At 40.7% G+C, this 20718-nt stretch overlaps 1 protein-coding gene across 1 annotated transcript in view; it reads right to left on the bottom strand.

Moving 5' to 3' along the window:
* The window catches only part of LOC147236276 (cadherin-23-like), an 86217-nt gene extending 67309 nt beyond the window's left edge, over positions 1 to 18908 (bottom strand). Inside the window, exons 1-4 of the mRNA XM_086160707.1 lie at positions 18905 to 18908; positions 18675 to 18817; positions 18311 to 18358; positions 17927 to 18019 (exon numbers count right to left, since the gene is read on the bottom strand). Coding sequence (XP_086016833.1) covers positions 17927 to 18019; positions 18311 to 18358; positions 18675 to 18817; positions 18905 to 18908 — 288 coding nt within the window. The remainder of the gene's footprint in view (positions 1 to 17926; positions 18020 to 18310; positions 18359 to 18674; positions 18818 to 18904) is intronic.
* Between the last annotated feature and the right edge of the window lie 1810 nt (positions 18909 to 20718).

Here is a 20718-nt window from a genome sequence, read left to right on the forward strand (position 1 = left end):
GTTAATATCATTGTGAAGGTGTTCTTTCTGCTTGTATAAGTTTCCTTTATAATAGGCTATTCAGGGTTGACCCAGGTCCTTATTAAATATACATTATACTGAGATAGAGTACTGGCTTCTGCAACCCTGAATGTGGTGTGTATTCAAAAGCATGGATACCTTTGCTTTACATCCCTCACATGGTTATCTCCAGTGTAATAACAAATATTGTCTTCGACCATTGAATCAGAAGTGACTACTAACATCAGAAAATGAAGATTAAAGTAAAATAACAAATGTTGTGGAGCTTTATTCACCAAGAAAAATAAAAACACTTATGTAACCACTTTTTTGTGATCACAGCTTTTATGAGTATGAATTCATTCATTTTGATTTTTCACAAAAAAATTCAATAGCCTATTAATGAAAATGTGCAAAAATAATACATTTTTCAAAAAAAAAAAGTATATATACAGGATTTTTTTATTCTTTAGTGAGTTGGACATTGGATACTTTCTAAATTCATACTGAAAGTCTAGCTCTCTGAACTATTTCAAATAGGTACTACTTCCATTATATAGTGATATCTGAATAAACATCATTTAACTGCTAATGACTGTAGAGTTTCCTTCCATAACAGGAAGGAAGCCAAGTTTTCAAGTTGATGACCAAGAAGAGTGACACTTTTCCAGTAGATTGACAGTTGAAACTGTGCCCACACTAGTATTTAGTGTTCTTTATACTTCTTGTTCTATATACTCTCCTATATACTTCCTCCATTCTGCTGTATGGTCCTTTAGGTGCACATAGTCTCTTCTGCAGGAGATGTGTTGATGTCAGATGTGGTTTGAATCCACTGAGTCTTTGTCTGTGGTGTTTGAGTGTGCAGACCTAAACAGTCATGTAGAAGTGTACCTTCTTCCTACCCAATGCAATATTCAAAGACAAGCTATTGCAGCCGCATCAGAGTAAAAGCTGCCTTGCTCCTGAACTATGACCCCAGGTGTCTATGGTGACAAAAAAAAATGTATGTGCTATTCCTGTGGTAAAAAATGCCAGTGATTATTCCCCAAAAAGTGTGAGTGTGTGTGTTTGTGTATGGATGCTTAAAGTCATTACTCTTATCTCTGATTTACAGCAGGAACAAGCATTAAAATGCCTCCATCTGCTTACTGGCTCAGGAACTCTTAATAGGACTAGGGTGTTTGATTGGTAAAATAACATGGGCAACTGAGATATGAATGAATATGCAAGCTTTTAATTGTTGATATCTGTCAGCGGGAAAGGAAAATGATATGCTGACAGATAATCCTTGTAGAATTTACAAGAATTACAATATAAATTTCTCATCTCTATCTTGGCATAATGATTTGCTAAAAAAGTTAGAGTTTACTTCCAGGGATACACTTTACAGCCTGTTTTTTTCATTACTTGCCATCTGTCTTTGTTCAGTGGATCCAATGAAATTACCTCAGCTGATATGCTCTCATGCATAGAACACAAACAACTTGCCAGTCAAGCTTGCTTGTCACACATCTGAAGCCCCATTACAACTTTGGACTGCAGTATACTGAACAACATACATACATAATAACAGGGGAGCCATGTGTTTATTATAGCATTTCTTAATTTTTCATTTAGTTTTATGAAAATGCTCTGGCACGGTGGTGCAGTGGTTAGGGGTTCTGCCTCACAGCACAAAGGACTGTGGTTCAATTCCAGCAAAGGACCTTTCTGTATGGAGTGGGCATGTTTGCCCTGTGTCTGCATGGGTTTCTGCTGTATTTTGTGGTTTGGGAACTGGAGAAATCGCCCTAGTGTGTGAATGAGAGAGTGAAAAGTTGTTTGCTTTGATATGTGGCTGATTGATTGGCATAGGTGTACCTAGTGTTCTCACCCAATGACAGCTGGGGATAGGCTCCAGCATTCCCTGTGACTCTAAGTGTAGAATAAGTGGTGGATAATGGATGATTGTTGAAACTAAGTCAAAAAATTAACACAAACAGATACTGTTGTGAGTTTGAGCTACTTTATGGCTATCTGGCAAACCCTAAAGCCCATTACCACCTAAACCCCATTACCACATTTTTAATGATGAGATCAGTTCTAAAAAGATTCAACTCTGCTTTACCAGATAATGTGAGATTTTGAGAATTTTAATCTTGATACATTGAGTTTATCCATAAAATGTTGTCAAAGTTACCATTTTGTAACTATATTGGATTTTAAATCATAATATCTTTATGGCATTGTGTAATTCTCAGGGGTTGTCCAATGGTAAGAAAGTCCTATAATAACCTAATAGGTAATTATCACTTAATCTCAATGTAAAATAAAACTGAATGGAAATGAAAATTACCAAGAGAATGAGTCACATATTGTTTAGAATCACTGCCATTTGCAATCCCTTTGTGGGGCTCTGCAGCAGAGAAGAGCAAGGACAGCAAGATAAGCAAACAAGAAAAGTACAACATATCAGGAGAGGACTATTGGGGAAACTAAACATTGGAATTATCAGTTTAACAGCTAAACTCTTGTCTATGTGCATGCTGACACATCAGTAACACAATAACACTGTATATTTATATGGGGGGTGGAGTAGGAGGTAGAGTGATCAGCTTTGGAACCAAGCATTCCGGGATGATTCCCGGCTCCTCCTAGTGTGTCAAAGTGCTGTTGAGCAAGACACTGAAACCCTGGCTCTGGTGGATGGCAGCCTACTGCTCATGGTTCATCTATGATGGGTTGATTGCAGAGAACGAATTTCCCCAGGAAGGATTAATAAGGGACAAAGTATTATTATATATATAACCAACTTTATCGTATTACATCAAAGTGAAAAGATCCAAAATCCGAATTGTATCTAAAATTTAAACCAACATTCTTCATACCTTATATGCCAAAACCAAAACCTGACTTGTATCTCACCAGAAGCCAAGAGTGACATGCATCGCACATTGTCACACAAATTTTGAAATATTCTGTGACATCAGAGCTATTTACTGCTTTGCTGTAACAAGATATATAACCACAAACTTGAAGATGATCCACTCAGTTTCTGTCATTGTTTGAAGTATCATCACAGCCTTATCAAAGATGACAATTCTTGATGCATCATTGTGAACCAGTGATGATGCACGTTGTCTAAATTTAATTCATTTTCATTTTTATGCCTTTTGCTTAACCTAAGAACTGGGTCTTGCAGGGAGAGGGATAAAAGAGGAGAGGAGCAATCGAGTGCACAACTCAATTATATATCAAACCACATATGTTGGGGACATACCAGAGGGGATGGGGAGGGGGTTAGAGGGCTAAAAGAAGATTCTGCATCTTCAGACAGCTTCAGACAATGGGGAATCATTTGGATGAGAAGGGACCTAATTATCATATCAGCGCTCATGCACGTCTGCAGAAAAGAAGACCACGCTTACTTAGACAGAACTGGAGAAATATTTTCTTTGTACTTTCCTTCTGCCACATGTCCGCTATGCATAATAATATACACTAAATGGACAAAAGCATTTGCTCACCTGCCTTGAATCGCATATGAACTTAAGTGACATCCCATTCCTAATCCATGGGGTTCAATATGACATCAGTCCACCCTTTGCAGCTATAACGGCTTTAACGTTACCGGAAGGCTGTCCACAAGGTTCAGGAGTGTGTTTATGGGAATTTTTGAGCATTCTTCCAGAAGTGCATTTGTGAGGTCAAACACTGATGTTGGATGAGAAGGCCTGGCTCTCAGTCTCCGCTCAATTCAACCCAAAGGTGTTCTATTGGGTTAAGGTCAGGACTCTGAGCAGGCCAGTCAAGTTCATCCACACCAGACTCTGTCATCCATGTCTTTATAGACCTTGCTTTGTGCACTGGTGCACAGTTTTGTTGGAGAAGGAAGCGGGCAGTTCCCACAAAGTTGGGAGCATGGAATTGTCCAAAATGTCTTTATATGCTGAAGCTATCAGAGTTCCTTTCACTGGAACTAAGGGGCTAAGCCCATATCCTAAAACACAACCCCACACCACAATTCCCCTTCCACCAAACTTCACACTTGGCACAAGGCATTCAGACAAGTACTGTTCTCCTGGCAACCACCAAACTCAGACTTTTCCATCAGATTTCCAGATGGAGAAGCCTGATTCGTAACTCCAGAGAACACATTTCCACTACTGGTTCGAGTGGAAAGCACTAACCAGTACACCATGGTACCTCCCTCAATATGGCTATATCAAACAAATATATCATTCATAAGCTAATCACTAAGCCAGTGTCTCAGAGCCAGTACCATTGCCAAATAAACTTAGAGAGCTGCGTTAGGAAAGGCATCCAGCATAAAACTTGTGCCAAAACCAAATATGGGAATCACACCTACGAATCTCATACTGGATTGGTCAAGGCCCAGGTTAACATCAATGGCCATTGGTACCAATAACCTACAGGGTAAGTGGAAATTGGGCTTCTGTGGGTTGAAGAAGGACCTGAGGAGGGTGTATTTGTATGCAGAGAGAGGAGAAGAAAGGTAAGAGACTGGGACTGAGAGTAGGGGCTCTGAAAATCGGGACAATGACAGCTAAAGAATTGGTTGACATGATGCAGGAAGGTGGAAGGTGGATATACTGTGTGTCCTGGAGACGAGGTAGAAAGGTAGCATGGCCAGAAGCGTATCATGGTATTCACAGGAGGAGAAATGGAGTGGGAGTTATCTTGAATGAGGAGCTTGTTCGGAAAGTTCTGGAGGTGAAAATAATGTCAGATAGACTTATGAGTCTGAAACTGGTAATTGAAGGTGTGATACTCAATGTTGTTAGTGGCTATGCCCTCACAAGGAGGATGAGAGTTAGAGGAGAAGGAGAATTTCTAAAGTGAGTTAGATGAAGGACTGCAGAATTTCCCCATAGGTGAGAGTGGTAATTGGTGCAGACTTTAAGTGACATGTTGGTGCTACTAATAGAGGTGATGAAAAAGTGATGGGCAAGCTTGGTATCCAGGATAGGAACACAGAAGGACAGATGGTGGTAGACCTTGCAAAAAGGATGGAAATGGGTGTAGTGGATATAGTGTATATTAAAAGAGTGGAGGCAGGAGCTTGCAGGTAGATTACCTCTTGTATGCACAACGTAATATGAAGAAGATCAGTAACTGCAAAGTAGGAGTAAGTGAGAGTGTAGCCAGACAGTTTAGGGTGGTGGTTTGTGGGATGAATCTGGGGACAAGAAAGGTAAAGAGGACAAAGGCAGAGCAGAAGGCAATGTGGTGGAAGCTGAAAAGGGAAGAGCATTGTATGCTTATTCAGGGAGGAGTTGGGTAGTCAAGGAGAACTTCCAGATGACTGAACAACTTCAGCTGGTAAGAAGACAGGCAGACAGGTAGGCGACTACTTGGTTTATCATTTGGAAGGAAAGTAGATGAACAGACCTGTTGATGGAATGAACATGATATATAGAGAATTGCCACAGTGAATCAACCCCCTCCATCGAACCCCATTCTCTGTATCCTCTTCTCTCACACCAACTAACTTCATGTCCTCTTTCACTACATCCATAAATCTTTCTTTTGGTCTTCATCTAGACCTCTTGCCTGGCAGCTTCAATGCCATCATCCTTCCACCAATATATTCACTATTGCCTATATATCATCCTACAGTGGGGCAAATTTCAATATATAGGCTGGTATAATCAAAATAAGGTTTAAATGGAACAGAAAAGGGGAAATTTCAATATATAGGCTGGTATAATCAAAATAGGGTTTAAATGGAACAGAAAAGATTGACATTTGTGGCATTCAACTGTGCTTTTGAAAATAATAAAATAAACACCGTACAAATATTTCGTAATTATTCTTTAATTTAATAATATTGCATGCTTAACTAATTTAAGCTAATCACTGTCAGAATCTGTAAAAAAATCACAGCTATGCTAAAAAGAGATATAAATGCTGCTGAAATAAAATGTATACCACACTAGTTCCAAAGCAGATGTTCTCAATAGAAAATAATGTAAGATCAAGCTATGGAAAATCACATCACATAAACAAGTTTGCTAGCTGGCATAGTGGAGTATAAGACTTGTTCTCCATCAACAGATTAGTGGTGAGATCATAGCAGTTCCGGAGATTAGTGGCTCACTGGAAAGGATTTTATCACAATAGATCTGTATCATTATCTCCAATTAAGTAACAACACAATGTCTGCCTACTACAAGTTTAACTGATACAGACAGTCATCAAATCCCACATAAGGAGGCCTATAGGCAGAAAATGATGTATACCCTCTGAGTATACCTGCTTCCTTTGCTCTAGCGTGGCTTCCAAGAGACAGCAGAAGGTAATCTTTTAGGGACACCTGAAAAATGTGGTACATATCTTTCTGAATGTTTACTGTGCAATATTACAATGAAACTGTTGACAGGACCTACAGTGGGAGCCCTATAGAGGTTTTTGTTTTTTTTAGCAGAGCCAGCAATCCGCTGACACTCTAAAACCAGATGATCAAGTTATGCCATTGTCACAGCCGTGGTCAAGTTGGATGCTGCACGTTCATAATGAATCACAACCAACAGTTTTGTAAGTGGGTGTTTGTTTTATGAAAAGAAAGGCAAAAAAGACAGCGCCGCCCCCCCCATTTTTCCATCCCTTTTTTATTTCCTTTTTCTTCTTTATTTGTCTGGGGGTACCATTATCTATACACTAGTTTCATGGTTTGTGGCATGTCTGTAGATCTCGAAACAGCTATTGAAATCCATCACCATACTGAGATGGGTAAGAACAGATTATGACTCTCAGTGGCTAAATCCTTCTTGTTGTCTTAATGCTGTGTGTAAGAACAAATATAAAGGAAAAACAACATCATCTACTGGTGATTTGCTATTATTCTCAAGTAAACACACTATGAGCCCAACAGAAAAGAGAGAAAATTGTTAGCAGTAAAGCTTTCATTCCCACCTGCCTTTCTTGAACTCCATAATTCTCGATAAAGCATCACTTCTAATTTCAAAAGTGGAGAAGACACTCCAAATTGCTCCAGTCAATTTTGATTGGAGCAAATTGAAAAAGTTATATATTTAGATACAAGAAATGTAGCAAAATCATGTGTACATTCAAGCATGAGCCAATTCTTTATGTGATTGAGTGTGTGTGTGTGCATGTGCATAAGTGTATGTTTGTGGGTGTATCTGGAGTTTAATAAAACCCAACCAACCAACCAACCAAACAGATAAACAAAAACTCTGAGCTTTTCACATAGGATGTTGACTTGAATTTGGGATAAACATATTTCTCACTCTTTCCAAAATTAAAATCCTCAGTAGAATACAGTCATTTGCCAGATGCTTTTATCCGAAGCAAATTACAGCGGAGATGCCGGGGATTGTACCCAAGACCTCATAGATGCGAAGCGCACACTCTACCCCTGGGCTACACATTCACATAACATGCAAAATTATCAATCCTATCAGTTCACCTGCATCATCCACTCAATTACAAAAACGCATTTTGTCCGAAATAGATGTAAAAAGAAAGACACGACATGGAGAACCTAAAAAGCTGTCTCTATTTCAGTGAAACCAAATGAATGTTATAGGGGAGGGAGAGGCAGGATAAAGGCAGACAGCTGGGACCAACACACTTGAAAGAAAGGTAGAGAGAGAAAGACAGGTTGATTTATTCTCATAGTGAGGAATAGGTGAATCAAATTTTAATGGCTTTTGGGGGCACCCCTGCCCCCTTAAATCTTGGCCCTCTCAACCAGTAGTTTCCTGTTTTCACCTTCCTTCCTCAACCTCCCTGTCTCCTATCTCTCTCTCTTTCTCGCTCGCTCTTGTTTTTTGATGGTCACTCACTAACACAAGCCTTTCCTTTTTGACAGACAAATATGCACCAATCTCCATGTAGCATACAAATCAAGGTGCTCTTCATGCTCGGCAGGATGAAGTAAATGACAGAAAGACAAAGGGAGGCAGTGATTTACTATCAGAAGTTGCAGCTCATGTGATGTGCAGGCAGGGTTTGTTGTATTAATCCCTGGACTGGAAAAGATGCATGGAACACTGTTCCATAGGCCAGATTTCCTCTCTGACAACCCATTTGAGCAGACATTTGCCAAGATTTGATTTGTGATCAAAATAAACCATCAATCCATCCATTTTCTACCAGGGTCAGATCGCAGAGACAGCGGCTGATGCAGAAAGACCCAGACTTCCCTCTCCCTGGCCATCTGGTCAAGCTCTTACGGGGGGATGTAGGGGCGTTCCTGGGCCAGCCTACAGAACAACACCAGTGTGTCCTGGGTCTTCCCCAGGGTCTCCTCTCTGTTGGAGATGCTGGGAGCACCACACCAGGGAGGTGTCCAGGAGGAATCCTTACTGGATGCCCGAGCCATCTCATTGACATCTAGTGGAAGATCAGCAACTCTACACTGAACCCCTCCCGGTTGGCCAACTTTCTCAGCCTATCTCTAAGGAAGAGCCCAGACACCCAGTGGGGAAAACTTTTTTTCACGTTTGGATACGTGACCTTGTTATTTCGGTCACAAATCAAAGCTCGTGATCATAGGTGAGGGAGGAAAAACCAGTTCCTCAGCACCTCAGACTCAGCTCCTAGTTCAAGACAGACCAGTGTTACTGGCAAGCTCCCCATACCCGACTAGCGTCTGGGTAAGTGAAAACCAGTGTAGGATTTGTAATTGATAACATAAACAGCAAAGCCTCTTGTGCTTTAAATGAATGAACTGGCTCTGGTACACAGAGACAGAACTCTGTTTTGTTGTCTCACCCATTTTCACTCACTTCTTGGTATCAAAGAACCTTCTTTTTTCACGCTTGAACATTTGAAATCTTACAGTTTCACACCAGTCACATTTGGTTTGTGTAGTGATGGTTAGTATAGACAAACAATGCAGGCTTTTGTTAGGGTCGTGTTAATGTCAAAAGGTCTTTTTTAGATATCTATATACCCAGACATTGTTTTGCCTTAATGTTCTCTTGAGGAAAGCTGGTGTTCAGTTTATGCAAAATTAACAGGAACTAATTAATTGCAATCATTAATGACTTGACACATCAAGAAGTTCAGTCTGACTTTCTCTGCCGAATGACCGTACCATTAAGCACATCTTAATCTTCTTATTTAGTGTGATGCAAATGTTTTGAACCAAACAGGCTACTCAAAACCAATGTTTAAAAAACAAATCAACAACATTGTTTCTTCTTCAAGAATCTACAACAATATACAGCAATGTTTATCTTTTACTTACTATTGGTTGATCATGTACAAAACAGTGGTTTATAAAAGCACAATTAAGTATCTACTAATGGTTTATCAATGCTTTGTAACTCGACATAATGAAGTATTTGTATTAACATATGGAGCTCCTGGTTCCTGTGACTCCTGACGCCTTCTGTGACTCCTGTGACTCCTTGCCAGCCCCTGATCCCTGTCACCCCTGGCCCTTTGTTGCCAATAAAACCCCTAAAGACGCCCTACCTCCTGAACATCCTTGTATAGTAATCAAAACCTTGAAGTGATGATAGTCCCTGGAGAGATTAGTTATCCAATGGTGAAATAATGCATATCTCTGTAGTTTCTTCTTGCATCGTAAAGCTATGATAATGTTAATGGTCTCCACTCACCTAGTGCTTTCACATCCTGCTTTAAAGCATTTTAAATCGGTTCACACATTTACACACACGCCAGAGGTGCTGAACAATGCCCTAACTAGACCATTTGGAACAACTGGGGGTTCAGTGTCCAGCCCAAGGACACCTCAGCATGCAGACTGCCAACTCTCCAATTTAAGGGTCGCCTACTTGACCACACTACTCGAGTCAGAGCCGCCCCAGCAAAGATAATTCTTTGTTGGATGAAAGCTGCCTCTCACTTAACCTATGCTTATGGGGGACATTAGAAATGCACAGATGTGTCTACTTTGACTTTTTCCATCGTTTCACAACAATTTGAGCCTTGGTTTTGGTGAATGCGACAGCCCGACTGGCCCGACTGGCTCCGAGGTGAGTGCGAAAACAAAGAACAGCCAAAAGTCATTACTGTGAGCATTGGGACATGCAGCTACTTTCTGTTCCCCTGTGCGAAGATGAACCTTTACTTTTAATCAGAGGATGGTGATTTTTATATGATGTGATACTGTATGATAAGATGTGCTAATATGCAAATCTGCCTGGAAACAAAACCTGTAAGTCTCTTACACACTACAATACAGCAGGACACATGAAGATCTTGAAGAAAAATCTATTTAATTGTCTTTATACACTGAAAATAACATGGCATGTACTGAAGGAAGACATTTAACACCCATAGCTAAAGATTCAAGAAATTAACATAAGAACCTAATTGATTGTACTTTATCAATTTGTTGACCATTATCTTAAAAGGCAACATCATACTTGGTTTTCTAGTTTTTACTTTAAAGTCTTTTGAGATAAAATAAAATTCAACAGGTGACACATTTGCAGTATAATAATATCTTGTCATTTCTCCTCACTGATGTCAAAAAATACTACTCGCTCCTTGTGTGATCCCCCTCATACCTCTGTTTCCCGTGTCGTAACTCATCAGTCAGTCCTCATGGATTCCCGTGCTCTAACTCTCATTCCTTTGTTTCCTGTGTTGTCGCATTCACCATTCACTCCTCACACGTTTCCCCTTCCCAACTGGTCTTTCTCTTTTCTCCTGCCCTTCTCATTGGTGTAGGCTAGTGCCTCTCCCCTAGCCGCCCAGCCAAGACCAGGTCCCCATCGTCAGCACAGATTTTCTGTGTGCCAATGGCCTGCTTGTGGATGTCGCAAACTAATGTTTAGTTGATGCCGTGTCTTTTGCCACCTATCTGTGTGAGACAGGGGGAGTTGGGACACGAATGCACGCTAATTTTTTAGCATAGGGGGATGTGTACCAATGTTTGCTGGTGAATTTTCCGTCGCGAACGAGACACGCATTTTCCACCGCATCTACTTAACATGGTGTGGAGCATTTCATCCTCATGATTTCATGCGGGCGTGGAGCCTTGACACTGTAAGCTAACCACAGCTTCAGAGAAACTCGCCACCATGGAGTGTCATGAGGCTGTCCAACAGCCTGTAGGCTTCTCTGCTCCACATGGTGCCCAAGGCCATTTGGTTGTGGTGTCTTTGCAGTGACTTTTGCTGGTTGGACAATGTCACCGCAAATGACTGCTACCCCATCCCCCACCATCAGTACTTCTCTGTACAGCTGTCAGACTCAACCATCTTCTCCAAGGAGGACCTGGTGCACGGTTTTCACCAGGTGCCTGAGCGCATAGAAGATGTGGCCAAGACCACAGTGATCACACCATTTGGGCTTTTCGAGTTCTTGCGCTTGCCTTTCAGCTTGAAGGGAGGCGCTCAAACCTTCCAGAGGCCCATGGACTCAGTGCTGCGTGACTTTGCTTTTACTTTCATCTACCTTGACAACATACTTGTGGCCAGCCTGTTGGCTGAGGAGCACCTGGAGCACCTAACACTGGTTTCCCATTGGTTGGATGAAAACGGCCTGATAGTCGAGCTGGCTAAGAGTCAGTTTGGACTGCCGGAAATTGACTTCTTCAGTAAAGTAGCCCTGTCCTCTGCTATGACCTCTCCACTGGCCATCCCTGCCCAGTGGTTCCAGTGGCCTGACATTGTTGTGTGTTTGACTTGGTTCAATTCCTGTCACTCCCGGGAGGTGGGAAATTGGTGACGTTGGTATGCTCAAAGTGTGTATGGTCTGGCATCTGTATGGACGTCAATGAGTGGGCAGGTGCATGTGTGGCATGCCAGCGCGCTAAGATTCACAGGCACATTAAGGCGCCCCTTGAACAGTTCCGGGCAGGCTCTTTGAACATGTCCATGTCAATCTGGGGGTCCGTCTACCCCCTTCTCAGGGTTTTTACACACCTCTTCACCATGGTTGGTTGAACTACCAGGTGGTCGGAGGCTGTCACGCTGTCTTCAATGACAACCTCAGACGTGTCATGGGCGCTTCTATCTTCCTGGGTCACCCATATCCACACCCCGTAAGACATCATTTTTGACAAAGGTTCACAATTCACAGCGCTCTGGTCGGCACTGGCAGGGTCATTGAGAGCAGAGATACACTGTACAACGGCATACACCTCCGTCAGGCTAATGATTTGTGCTAACAGTCCCATTGGTCCCTTAAGGCAGCACTGCAGGCTGCGCTCTTGGATGGTAAGTGGGTGGACAATTTACTGTGGGTTGTGCTTGGGCTACGTTCAGCCGCTAAGGACGACCTCAACCCATCACCCGCCGAGCTGGTTCTTGGTCAGCCGTTTCGAGTCCCAGGGTAATTTTTTGGCCAAGAGCTCTGCTCCTCTACCCCGTCTGATACTTTCCCCTCCGACCCTTTTGGCCCAGGAGCTCCCGGATCCTAGGCCCCATTCACCTCTGTTTTCCTCAGTCATTTGTGCCTACAGAGCTCAGGTAGTGTTTGAGAGACATGACACTCACCCCTTGCCTCCCCAACCCCCATACAATAGGCTCTTTTGGTTCATGAGACAGGTGTTAGGAGTTTTGTGCTGGATATAAGAGCGTAGAGAACAAGTCACGCTGGATTGGCTGAGAGCAGAACACAATGTGGCCAGTGAGATTGTGTTCCCTGTCCAGGTTCCCCATCAAAGTCAGCCTCCTTCAAGGTCCCTGCGGTGCTTCCACAGGTCCAGCGTTCGGTGCCTCCCGTTGCTTCAACAGAGGGACGAGGCAGTCATTATGGCAGGCTACTCAAGCCCCCCATGAGAGACCCTATGGATGTTGGGCGGGATGTGTTTAGGACAGTAAGGAGCATGGCTTCTCACCTCACGGGACTAGGGGCTTGGGGTTTGGTTTAAGTCGAGGGGAAGTATGGTCCATGAAAGTTCACAGATACTCAGGTGTTGTTGTTTAAGGAATAAAGTTAGAACTCTCCTTCGTCTCAGCAATCCTTCCTTTCCACACAAGAATAATTTCAGAATAATATTAAATACAACAACTTCATTTGTACAACACAAACTCTTAAAAAACAAACAAAAAAAAAATCAAACAAAGTGGAAAGTCCACCTGGACAAAAGTCCCAAATGAGCCATTCCTTAAAGGATTATAGAAAAAAGTAATGGCTAAACAAGGAACCATCAGCAGGAATTTGAAGCAAGGGAGACATCAAGTGATAATGAAATAGGGGCTACATAAACATTGGCAGACAAGTGTGCACAAAATATTGTTAGGATTACACAAAGCCAGAGTAAAACGCTTGGTAAATAATTTAAAAGTAAAACAGGAAATAACTATACAGAATATGTGGACATCTGGTGGTTAGATGGAAAATGACCGGGAGCAGACAAAAAGCAGAAAGAAAGGAAGGAAGTGTGGTGATACAGTATAATTTTAGCCTGATATCAGTCAGTATTTACTGTTTGTCATTTGACCACCTTGCTTTCTTTATTTTTCTTTTTCCATTCAATCCCCCCCTTCCTTGTAACAGGAACAGGATATTAGTGTCAAGAAAATTCTCTATTAGACCTGCACCTGTCAACCAGGCACAACCAGCTCAGTAACCATTAGATTCAATTACACTACTGGAAAGACCAGACAAGATGATACTCCAATCATTATGGGCTAGCCTCAACTTCTAGGGTGTATGTGTCTACATAAGCCTTTGTTTTTGTATATTCTTCTTTTTCAATATAAATAATTCCTTCTTGTATTTTTTAAAGTTATGTCTGTGTTATTGCATTGTATTGAAATTATCTTCCAAAAAAGTATAACTGAAATAACGGGAATACAGGGAGATACAGTGTTAGGTGAAAATAGTGGTAGCAAAGGCAAATCAAAAGGTGCACAATGACTTGTATGTTTGGTTGGACAGTAGGGAGGGAGACAATGACTTATACAGATTGGCAAAAAAAGAGAGATAGAGATAGAAATGCTGGACAGCAGGTCCAGGCGATTAAGCATAGAGAGGGAAATGTCCAGAGTCAACAGTCCAGAGCAACAGACTGTTAAATAGAGGTAAAGAAATGGGTTCAAGCAGGTTGGAATGGGTGGAGAAAAATGTCAGGGGTACTATGCAATAGAAGACTATCAGCCAGAATGAAAGTAAAGGTGTACAAGACAGTGGTGAGACCAGCAATGCTGTATGGACTAGAAACAGTCACAATGACAAAAAGACAGGAGGCAGAGCTGGAGGTCGCACTGATGAAGATGTTGAGGTTTTCTTTTGACGAGGATGGATAGGATAAGGAATGAGTCAATCAGAGGGACAGCACATAGATCGATGTTTTGGAGAGAGGGTCAGAAAAGCCAGACTGAGATGGTTTGGTCATGTACAGTGGTAGGATAGTGAACATATATAGACGGATGCTGGAATTGGAGCTGCCATGCAGGAGGTATAGGGGGAGACCAAAGAGAAAATTTATGGACATAGTGAGAGAGGATATGAAGGTAGTTTGTGTGATAGAGGAGCATACAGAGAATAGGGTTAGAAGGAAAAAATTGATTCGCTGTGGTGACCCCTGAAGGGAAAAGCGGAAGGAAAAAAAGAAGATATAATCTTTAATTATCAATCCCGAAGTGTTTTATTAATCACTCAAAATATCTAAAAAAGGTATGAGTTCAATTTTCTCATTTAGTTTGGCCTAGGCTACCCCCTGGTTACGCTGCCATAGGCTTACTCTACTGAGGGATATCCCGTGAGTGTAACGAATGGTATGGACCCAAAGGTAACACCTTTGGTACGATGACTCCACACCAACAGAGAAAAAGTTCAAAGACTTCACTGAGGCTCCAGTAGCGGGTGAACAGTTCATAATACCAGAATGCAGCGAGGGAATCAAGGTTCGTACAGGGAAGACTGGCCAGAAATTGGGAGGATCTTGAAGTCTGATGAGAGAGCGCAGAGTTTCCTAAAGTCCAGCTATGAAGCATGAGGTGGAGACAGAAGGCCACCTACATTGAGCTTGAATCTGTCCAAGGTTTCTGCCCTGAAAAAGGCAGTTTTACCTAGCAACATCTGCCAAGTACTTGCTCATGTATGTACGGTTCCTGTAAATCATTTTAAAGAGTATGAACAACACCTTTTTTAAATGTAAAGTGACGTGAGATTACTGTTGTAATTGGGTGCTATATGAATACATTTCACTTGACTTGACCTATAATGAGGCTGTGCCATAGACATTCACATCTCTTTAATGTTATTTCAATTGTAGATTAGGAGCAAACAAACAGAAAATCCCAATTTTCATGAACAGCCAATTTTCAAATAAGAAATTCAGAAAGTAGCTATGTTTACCAATCTGATTTTTTATTGAAATGGCTTCCACCATGGGGAGTTTGGTTTTAACATAGTTCCAACATCAGTAGTAGTTCATCAGAACTTAATGCAGGTTAGAGCATTGAGATATGGATGATAGAAAATTGATTCTTGGGAGGGATTTTATTCACCTGCCTGACAAACCTGAGAGATAGCAAACAGATGAAGTTTTGATATTTATCACTCAAAGCCTTTTACCAGTTTTCCAATACATTTTAATCTGCTGTATTTCAGCTGACCTGAAGTTGGCTATACAATCTTCTGTGGATAGTCTTATCATAGACAGCATTCCTGTGCAAAGCATATCGTAGGTAAGACTGAGTATGGGCGATGGAACAAGGATGAGAGAGAGCAGAAATCCAAATTTTATTAAGCTATAATAAATGACTCAGCCCAAAATAATGCCAACACTATCAACAGAGGTATACCTTGCTCCAGGTCATTTAGAATTGAATATGGAAAATGTCTGATAATGATTTGTAAATGTATGCAAATTGAATGTGTGTGATACAACAATGCTTAAGCTGCTTGGACAATCGTTGCTACAGAATATATTACACTAATTTTTCGCCCAGAAGAAAAAATCAGAAGTGACTAAAAGGAAATAATTAAAGTGTGGTGTCCTGGGTCATCATATGAATGGTTTGAAAATAAGTTAGGTTTGTGCAGATGCTATTATCAATTGCACTGCCAGAGAGGCTGACTCCCAATGGGGGAGTGTGAGTTAGGCAACTTGGGGGTGGTTGACTGTTGGGGGTTGTTATTGAACTAATGCATGACTCTGGAGATACTCAGGTGCGTGAACTATACACTACACATTTTTTAAGTTTGCCATGCAGAGTTCGGCGATTGGGGCCACAGATTATAGTCATGAAAAGTGAAAATAGTTTACGTATGCTCAAGCTTTAAACAATCACCTCATCAAATAATGGACTTATTTTATTGCCAATCTGCTGTTTTGCTGATATTTGTCATTTTTTGTATCCAGTCTCTGCCGCTGGCTGAGTGTGTTGTTCTGTAAATCTGGTAAGCTCATTAACAACAAGGGAATGTCAGCAGCCCACCTGCTCCCCTTCCCCCTCTTTATGGCTCTTCAAATTAAAATTACATTTACACACACTCCCCTTCTCTCCTAACTGCACTGCTCACCTTGCCACTCAAATTGTTTCATGTGCACAAAGCAGCGCTGATCAGGCCCTCCTAAACATGCCCCCTTCCTTATCTGAATCAGCATCAGTTAGTGCCGAGTTTCTCCTCCTTTTGGCTTTGATTAATCCATTTTGCGCCTTGTTATTGGTATTCATGCCCATTACATGTAAGTGTTTTCTATCAGACACTTTTTTTTTCACTTTTATGTATGTCATACCACATATTTTAGCATTCCTCTCAATAAACTGATGTAGTTGATGTTTTGCTGTGCTCTCTTATTTATCTCTACTATGGCATGCAAAAAGGCAGTTCACTAAATTATTTGACCCCTTTACTTTTCAGCCTTGTTCACCTTGTAGGTCAAAAAAATCTTGGTGCATTGAAAAAAATGAACATTTGTTACAGTGTGACACAAAAACAAGAACATTTAGAAATGTTTTTCAACTGAGGAAACCTCAAAAATATCTTCAAGGGAAGAAACTAAGTCCAGTTGGCATGGTATGATTGACCATGATCTGGATGATTGGGAACCCTCACAGGTGCTTTTAGAAAATGTGTTTATGTTCAAATTAGCCTCATATAGTGTTTTTTTTTGACTAAAATAATTGTTACTGTTGAGAAGTGGCTATGACTTACAGATAATGTTGTGTCAGAGGAAACGGATAAACTACAACATCCAGTTGCGTCAGATAAAACAGCCTATGTCTATAGGCATGGGAGGTGAAGAATTCACAAGGGAACTGACAAAATAATACTAAGGATCAAACTACTGTCTGTTTGATGGCTTTCAGGGACCTGAACTTTGGGCTTTTGTAAGCAGAGCTTAAAGATCCTGTGACCAATTTAGCAGTGGTGGCAGGAACCAAAAAGCCTTCCTTGGGTGGTGGTCCAGGCTAAATAACCCCTCTTTCTCCAGTTTCCTTGCTTTTTACTTTATAGATTGGAGAGGGGAAAAACAGTGAACAAATTGAAGATTTGGTGGAGACTCAGAAAGGGGTAAGTGCTCAATACAAACAAACGATATGTGTATATGTGTGGTTGTGTTTGGTTGTGTGGATTTCAGCCTCTGTTTGAAGTCTTGCACTCCAGTCTAGTGATTATTTCATAAAGGATTAGATGGGAGAGGGGGCAAAGAGCAGAGAGAAAGATGGTATGAAGGACATAAGGACATAGCAGCTTCAGACAGAAGACAGACAGACGCAAATTCTGAGAAGAACAGAAACAGTCCAGTGCAGCAGTGACTATTTTTTCTTTCCAACATGAGCGCCATGAATTGATTGAAACGAGCGCTTGTCCATAGGAACAATCAAAAAGGAATTTTATGCACAGTGCCTTACCTTTTGTCGTAATATGTGATATAAAATACTATGAATAGCCATTTAATTAAAACCTTCTGCATGGGCAGATTGATCATAATAAGTTATAATATGGTCATGACAGACTTTTAAATCAAACCTCACAGTTACCTTCCACAGATAGTTGCATGCAGCCTTACCTCAGGTATGTGCACAGTGTAAGGTTGCCCATGGAAGATTGGAGCATTGTCGTTCACATCACCAATCTGAATGTTTACTGTGTCTTTGACAACCTGATGGAGGAAAGAGATGCCCAAAATCACTCCAACACACCTGCACACTACTTGTATCAGCTGTACAATGTCATAAATCAGAGTGAAGGATAACTGGACTATATGACAGATTACTCTCAATTTTAACATCTGTAACTAATATATATAGTAAGTAAACTACATTGTGGTAGCCAGTTGTCAAAATGACTTGAGAGGGAATGAATCTTTATCACATGTGGTCTGCGTATATCTAGATGTCAGCTTGTGACGGAGGATGCCATAACTATGAACTAGTGCTGATCTTCCCCTTACCTCTTGGATGTCACTCACGTAGAATTCAACTTGCATCTCTGACTTGGTCTGATAGACACAGACAAGAATAAGCATTAACTTTACATAAATATCTGATCGATAAAGTTCAGTGAGAAAAGTGGACAAGCAATGCTCTTCTGAACTTAAAACCATGTCTTTCTTGGCCTTTTTTTTCATTATGTGATGATATTCCTGATACAAAGTAGGATACAGAGAATAGGGTTAGAGGGAGAAGGTTGATTCATTGAAGGGAAAAGCTGAAAGGAGAAGAAGTTCCTTATACAAAGTATCCCATATTACCAAAATGACCCTGACAATTACTTTTGCTTTGATAATCTGCATCATGTGTGTCCCTTGAATTTACCTCACGGTCCAGCTGCTGCCGAAGCCAGACAACACCAGTGTCTTTGTTAACTGAAAAATATCGCATTGCCTCCTCTCCTGAAACCCCATACATCAGGGGCTGCTCCTCAGGATCTGTTGCCCTCAGCTGGGCCACTGATGAACCTGTCAGACAGAGTCAGAGAGAATCTAACAATGCAGTTCCACAGATAGCGTATTACTTGTTGGTTGTATGAATGGGTATTAACATACCCATGGCTAAACTGTAGGAACATGCTTTCTAATAGATTGAGTAAGGGATAACAATAACTTTGCTTGCATTTATACAAATCTCCAAGATATTTCACTTTTTAAGGCCGCACTCATTTCAACATGTTCACATTACTCTTCAGAATGTATCTCGCTGTCTCCGCTGATTCTCAGAACAAACCCTGAAGTCAAAAAATGTCTCGTTTACTCTGAAATCGAGGAGATTTCTTTTGAAGTCATTCTTTTGCCCTCTATATTTCTTTGCTCAAGGTGATCCACTTTTATTACACTATCACATGGTGAACATGAAACAAACAGAGAACCCCAGATGAATCCTATTTATGAGTTTCAATATAAAACATTTAATTCCTGTTTGTTGGCAATGTGATGTTTCTGAACAGCACAAAGTTTGAAATTGAACCATGAATAACATAAGTAATAAGAGAGAATTGAAGGTGCTCATGTGTGGATTCAACGGTAGACACAGTGATCAAGAACAAGTCTAAAGAGCTTACGTGAACACATGGGCAAATACTCTTTGTCTCTCATCCTCCCAGTTGACTCTTTGGACAATGGAATGGAAGCAAAACTAAATCAAGCCTGTCACCCATGTCCTAAACAGCTTTACACAACAATCAATTAGGCCTCCCAATCACACACCACTCTGGTTTTATTAATACACCCCATTTTCTGTAAAAGGGTGGCAAAATGACTAATAAATATAAAGATTTATGAACCCCTCTCAATGTATTTAATGAGATTTATGCAAATTCTGCTACTTTCAATATGAGTTTTAATTTGGTTGAAGATGGTGCAAATTAAGTATTTTACCTCATAGCCATCAATAATAAGTTCTTTTTTTCCTCCACCATCTCCCTCCGGTCTTGTCATCCATGGTTGGATATAGAGCTGGTCAATTAGAGCTGGAATTAGAGCTGGTCATCTAGGACTAATTCTATCCATGACGGTAATAATTCTAACTAAAAACATTTGAGGTAAGACAAAGTTACATCAATGACATAGGCCTCTCTTCAAGTACTGTTAAAATTGTTACTGCTGCTACAGCTACTACACCTACCTTTATTACTGCTGTGACTGCTATTACTACCACTACTGCTACTTTTATTATTACTGTATGAGCTTTGCTAAGCTTTCACTGACAACATTTTGGCAAAAACAGATGGGTACTGACTAAACTTGTGGCAACCTAAGTTATGCTTATACACTTATACTCATTCTTTATATTAGGTAAGGTCATTGAGACACTTTTGAAGAATTAATTATGGATGTAAGTTATATACTGCGTGTTGATGTGGATAAATCAGTGTGAATTGGCACACTGAAAATTCATTCAGGATTAGTAGAGGTAAATTGTGGTAAGAGGAATTTAAATTGCCGCGTTTAAATGGCTGATATTCCTATAACTCATCTTCTACAGAATAATGTTACCCGTCAATGTGGCTACTAGAAAAAAGTTTTTTTAAAGACACTTTTATAAAAATAAGAGAAAGTGCAAGAGTAAGGCATTGTGCCTGTTGAGAGCACCATTTGTTTTCCCTCATACAGCCCAGCAGTCATGTAAACACAGACAATGGACAGTTCTCTCAAAGATCATTTCAATCTTGTTAACAAAGGTGCTGCAAGTACCGAGTGTGATATTATTTTGTTTGCTGAATTTCAAGGCAATCACATGGATACCAAAGAGCCGCTCAAATGTCAAATTTGTAATAAATCGACAACCAAAGACATCTCCAGCTTGGTGAACATCTCATATGCAGACAACCTCCTTAAAGAGAATTCAGAGAGATGGGTTTGTG

This window comes from Fistularia commersonii, chromosome 2, assembly GCF_037954325.1.
Source record: "Fistularia commersonii isolate RoL2024-O1a breed Wild chromosome 2, RoL_Fcom_v1.0, whole genome shotgun sequence".
Lineage (NCBI taxonomy): Eukaryota > Metazoa > Chordata > Actinopteri > Syngnathiformes > Fistulariidae > Fistularia > Fistularia commersonii.